The sequence below is a fragment of the Monopterus albus genome, unplaced genomic scaffold (genome assembly GCF_001952655.1).
Source record: "Monopterus albus unplaced genomic scaffold, M_albus_1.0 scaffold258.1, whole genome shotgun sequence".
Classification (NCBI taxonomy): Eukaryota; Metazoa; Chordata; class Actinopteri; order Synbranchiformes; family Synbranchidae; genus Monopterus; species Monopterus albus.
The window spans coordinates 29,571-35,565 of record NW_018128138.1 but is presented as its reverse complement, the minus strand read 5'-3'; the positions used below and the strand labels follow the sequence as shown (position 1 = coordinate 35,565).

Genomic DNA, 5,995 nt, shown 5'->3' with positions numbered 1-5,995 from the left:
GTGATTTGGCGCTATACAAATAAATTGGATTTGATATTTTTTACTGTCACAGCTCAAGCCTACTGCCCGTAACTGGCCTCCACCCCACTGTGATCCAGCCTTGGATTCTACTTCCTCTTTCCTATAAAACTAAAACCATCTTCATACCTAATAAAGATACAAGAAACTCACATCTGATTGAAATATCAAAATTCCATCATTGTTTCTAACAGAACAATCAGAATTACACACTGATTTTATACAAAACTATCAATGCCTTAAAATCAAAACTTAAATCTTTATATTTTGAATACATTACTTGGCTAAACATTCATTGTCATTGATTAGACATTGATCAAACATTAATTATCAGTCAAGTCTTTACTTTTGTCGATGGAACATTAATTTTCATTACTTCCTCAGTATATTGTCTCTTTTCTGTGTGGCATGCACGCACAAACGTTTGCAGTTCCTCATTTCAAGGATGTGTGTCCATTCTTGTATTTTTCACTCTGAGATGTAAATCAGTTCTCCCCATTCTTTTGATACAATCATTTCACATTTTATTCTTACACATTCTCTAATGATTATTTCAATAAACACATAAATCACCTTATGATTATCCTTACTTATTAAAAGCTAAACTTTCTAAGCATTCTGCCATAACATTATAATATAAATTTCTTTGTCTTCTTCAACCTCCCCTGGAATTTTCTCTTCTGCCTTCTCTGTATTTTGGTGCTCTTTGAGGCTCGTTTTTACAGCCTTGCTGACAATATTTAATGATGATGGTGGTGTCACGGTTGGAGACAGTCGTGGGTGTACAGAGTGAAGAGTTTGGGGCTGAGACAGCAGCCCTGTGGTGAGCCTGTGCTGATTGCGAGCTCAGCGGACACCCGCCTCCCACTCTGACCACCTGTGGTCTTTGTCAGGAAGTGCAGAATCCAGTTACAGGTGGGAGTCGGGACCCCAAGGTCTGTCAGCTTCCCAATCAGCCTGCCCGGGCAAATGCAGAGCTGTAATCCAGGAAGAGCATCCTAGCGTATGTACTGCTGTTGTCTGTGTGTTTCAGGGTATGGATAAAAGCCAGAGCTTTCCACTGATCTATTGGGGCGGTAGGCAAACTGGAGGGGGTCTAGAGTGTCTGGGACCATGTGGTTAACGTGTGTGAGGACCAGTTTCTCTAAGCACTTCATGGCGACTGATGTGAATGCTGCTGGCCTGAAATCATTCAGAGTGGATGTGTCTGAGGCGAGGTGTCTGATGGGGGAGGTGACAGTGCGGTGGGTAGAGCAGTCGACTCCCAACCGGAAGGTTGAAGGTTCAAATCTTGGTGCCTGCAGTCGACATGTTGAAGTGTCCTTGGGTAAGACACTGAACCCTCACCCCCGATGGTTAGAGCCATCGGTTGAATGGGTGCCGCAGATGGCTACCGTGGTCTGTACCAGAAATAAATTCCTTGTGTGTAACATATTTGGCCAATAAAGGTGATTATCCTTATCCTGATGTCTCAGGGACTGGTATGATTTTGGATTTTTTTGAAAATGCAAGGACCTACTGCTTGGGTTAAGGACAGGTTGAAGATGTTGTATACACACTAGCTAGTTGATCCCCACAGGCTCTCAACACTCTAGAGGGGACACCGTCCTGCCGCCTTATGGGGATTTACTTGTCTCAGGGCCTTCAGGACCTGTGTGTGCATCATCTGAAAAGCAGTGTCCCCAGGGTCACAGGGAGATTTTGAGGGGGTGTTTGTGTTCATCCTGTCAAACCTTGCATAGAAGTCGTTGAGGCTGTCCGGGAGTGTGGCGTCCTGGGGGCCTGTGTTAGTTGATTTGTTCCTGTAGTTCCTGTATGTGGCTGTTTTTAGTTAGTACAGTAACTACAGTAAAGTAGAAAAGAAAGTCACTTTCGACTTATTCCCGTTTAGGGGTTGCCACAGCGAATCATCACACTGACATTTGGCACGTGTTTTACGCAGGATGCCCTTCCTGACGCAACCCTGATTGAACCTGGGCCGCAGCAGCGAGAGCGCTGCGCCTTAGCCACTAGCCTACCGGGGACAGTAACTACAGTAAACTAGTGGTTAGCATTAAATAATGTTGCTTTTAAAAATGGTGCTTTCTTTGTTCTAGGATGTCTTGCACATTGATTACACAAATTCTGATGAATCTCTAGTCTGCAATGTTTACACATCACTGTTTGGTATCGCCTCTGCTGGCTTGGAACCTCGATGCAGGTGATACCAAATATAGTGCCAAGTACTATCCCCAACATTTGACTGATGGAAACACAAATAAGGTGAGTCGAGTCAGTACCAAGCAGTGGAGAAGGGGCTTTTGCTAAATAGTGTAAAGAAGCTCCAGGGTCTGGTTTACATCCAAATACTGTGCACTCCAGCATATTTCCTGTCAACAGGTGCAGCTTTCACTTCTTGGTTGTGAGAAATTAGTCCTGGCTACTGAGACAAATGGTTTCATGTTTCTCCCAAACTCTGGAAAACCAGTGACCAAAGGGCTGTTGGAATTTGACGTCACAAATCCACTCTGCCTGAACCTCTTTCCCACTCAGATTTTTGGGGAGAAACTATCTGCAGAGTAATGTGAAAACAGCTTGTTAGTGATAAACTATACATCTACAACAGTCCATAGAGTGGAGGGATGGGATTTGTGGGGCATAGAAATAAGAAAAAACACATTGTTGAGTGGAGTGGGACTTGAAGGATTTTGCACTTGTGTTGATGCACCTGAGACATAGGCTTGTCCTGGAGGACTTTGGGCACCTTCAACAGAACTCTCTCTCTGTTTCACTCAGGTGACTTCTCTTTATCCCAGTCGACCTCTCGTCCATCCAGAGAGGTCCCTCTTCAGATGCTCCTTCCTCTGCAGCGTCCCACCACCCTGCCCTCCTGCCCCAGACGCCCTTCCTCCACCCTGCTCCCACAGAGACTCATCCTCACCTCCCCCCAGCAGGAAACGGCTGTTCTCTCCCTTCCGAGGAAGTCTTCCTCAACTCCATCAGCACCGCGCTCCTACATGAACCCCACCGCCAGCTCCATGGCTAAGATGTCCCGTTCCGTCTCCATGAGCGATGGCCTCAACAAACCCACCGAGGATCCTGCAGTGATTGCCTTGATGCCAGCAACAGTAACCTCCTCCTCCTCCTGTCAGGTCAAAGAGACTCCGCCTCCTCTTGTTGCTGTGGTGCCCTCCAACACCGCTCTGGCCTCACACTGCCACGCTGCAGTCATCCCGGTCATCGCAACCTCATTCCTGGCTAACCAAGGGAACCAGGCAGCCCCTCCTGCCTATGGTCTCCAGGCTCGGGTCCCTGACAGTAGCAAGCCGCCGCCTGACAAACTCTCCCTAAACTCCTCATCTTTGGCCAAGACCACGTCGTCTTGGCCTCCTCCAGTCTCCGTCTGCCCCCTGGCTCCCCCTTGCCCAGAGGAACTGCCCCAGACTCCTGCAGGCAGCAGTGCAGAGCAAAGGAATGATACAGGTTTGGGCTCTCATCCACTTCTTCCTTCCTTCATCTTCTCATCTGTCCATCTGGGCTTAGGGCTGGGACTCTACCCCTCATCCTTCTCTCCATCGCTGCACCCCTCCTCTTCTCGCTCCGTACTGACGGGTGAGATATTTCACTCCTGTTTTTCTGATCTGAAACGGATCCCTTTGGTCCTGGCTTTTGGCCAAACAGTTCAAATAAACACAGAGAAAACCGAAGCCATTATTTTGTGTTTTTACAGTGTGGGGAAAATAAAAGGGAAATTGGTTTTATCATGAAGTGTACTGCATTCACCAAAGGTAAAATGAGAGGACCATATTAATGATGTAACTTTCTGCGCAGGTGCGGACCCAATGAGAGGACCATATTAATGATTATGATTGTCTCATAACTACGAGATGAGATCTGGTAAGATTTCTTCAGCACTGAGGTTATTAGATGACAACTGTCAGTACGTACCTCATATTCCAAATCCTAGACTCACCCTAGACTGTGAGTGTAATGTTGCCATGGATACAGTGGGTAGCACTGTAGGCTCATTTAGCCTGGTACACCACTGGTGTGCTGATAGCTCTCACTGAATCACTCTGATACCTGATGCTCGACGGGCTGTTCCAGCTGCTGCACCACTACACATTATCTCATAATTACAAGACAGGATACTTCAGTGTTTCTGTCTTTGGTGAATGCAATGCCTACTGACATTATTCAGAAAGTAGAATCCACATATTGTTGATAGATGTGTCATTGTTGGTAGTGTGACCTTACCTTGTGCCTCTCTCTCTGTGCAGACCAGCCAATCAGTGTGGAGATGTGCAGAGCCCTGACCAATGAACTGCAGAGCTGTTTTAAGAGAGCAACACACCTGTACAGGAAGGTGAGGGCCAGATGGTAGAGATGAAACCTTTTTATGACTTGTGAGCAACCTGTCAGATCAAAGAGACTGGGGCTGAGACAGCAGCCCTGCGGTGAGCCTGTGCTGATTGTGAGCTCAGCAGACACCCGCCTCCCACTCTGACCACCAATGCAGTGGTGGTAGTGTCATGGCTAGAATGTGATACAGACTAAATTAATTCAGACAAATCATCCCAATTTAAATGATCATTTAATATTACAATTATTCTGAACAGAGTAGTAGTAGAATAGGTAATCTGGTAGTTAGGGAACAGAGAACAGAATCACTCCTCCTGCAATGGGATAGATAAAGTATTAAATAAGAAGACTGTCAGAGCGCCAGTCAGTCATTGTTGGTCACGAGGTACCATCAGTCGGAGTCCATAGTCCACCCGGCCGGGTCTAAGCTCACGCACCGTCCTTTCTTCTCTCTTCTCCCACTAACCCAGCTATTCTAGCCTTTATCTGCTCGCCCTCACACACCCTTCAGCCTCACTGTTTTATCTGTAGTCTTTCTGAGGCTGTTACATCAATTTCTGAACTTAGCTTCCTGTCTCTCAGACAACACCCTGAGATGTACCCAAAAACAGGAAACATCTTGACCAACTTATATAAGCTCATTGTTCAGCTCACATGAACTTAAAGTGAACCCATAAACATTATTCTATTACATAATCCATATTACAGTTTTTCTCAAATGCTAAAACACATTTCACAAACGTTTCCTCCATGTTCCCCAATGTCTAAACACAACACCCTTTTCTAAAGCTACATAAACACAACCACACCTTCTCACTTCAAAACTCAAACTTTCACACCAAAAGAGCAGCTCGAAGCTTTCAAAAATGTAAACACTATACACATCATTACACACTACAGCAAAACAATTGAAAACACAATGCTCAATTTGTGAGAAGGTTCTTTGTTTCATAACTGCCAATGCATATTTTTGAAACTTTACAGTAATGGATGTTCTTAGATCTCTGCAGAGGATTAGGCATTTAGATTTGAGAGTTTCATATGAAGAGTATAAATCTATAGTAAATTCTGCATGTACACTACTGTAACACAACTCAATGCAAAAACAGAATCTATTGCACACAACAGTACTCTTGAAAACATGATCAGGGTGTGAAGTTTTTTTATTTACTTTATTCACACCACACACACACACCACAATCACTGTGCGGCATCATGTCGCTGAGCTGCATCGGGCCACATCACCTCATCCACATCGCAGGCTATATTGTCTCTTGCCAGGCACCGCGGGAAAAACGCCCTGGAATGGCGAATCCATCCTTGGAAGGCCTCCACTGGGATGTCAACACAGGCCAGCTCCATTGCCCTTAGGAGGTTCTCTCTAGTGTATAGTTGTCTGTCATAAACCTTCCATCTCCATGATGAGAAGAACTCCTCTATAGGGTTCAGGAAAGGGGAGTAGGGTGGCAGACAGACGTTTAAAAAGTGGTTACTGTTGGTGGTGAACCACTCTCTGATTTGGTTTGTTTTGTGGAAGCGTACATTGTCCCAAATGATCACATAAATTTGATGTGCGGGCCCAGGATGGTGTTGTTGGCGGTCCAGGAGGATGTCTTTTAGCTCCTCTAGGAAGGTG

At 45.5% G+C, this 5,995-nt stretch overlaps 1 protein-coding gene across 7 annotated transcripts in view; it reads left to right on the top strand.

Annotated features, from left to right (window-relative positions):
• Positions 1 to 5,995, top strand: part of mapkbp1 (mitogen-activated protein kinase binding protein 1) — a 78,719-nt gene that overhangs the window by 56,604 nt on the left and 16,120 nt on the right. For all 7 annotated transcript variants that reach the window (XM_020621328.1, XM_020621324.1, XM_020621327.1 and 4 more), the window contains 2 exons: positions 2,794 to 3,480; positions 4,278 to 4,363. In XM_020621328.1, the coding sequence (XP_020476984.1) occupies positions 2,794 to 3,480; positions 4,278 to 4,363 (773 nt within the window). The remainder of the gene's footprint in view (positions 1 to 2,793; positions 3,481 to 4,277; positions 4,364 to 5,995) is intronic.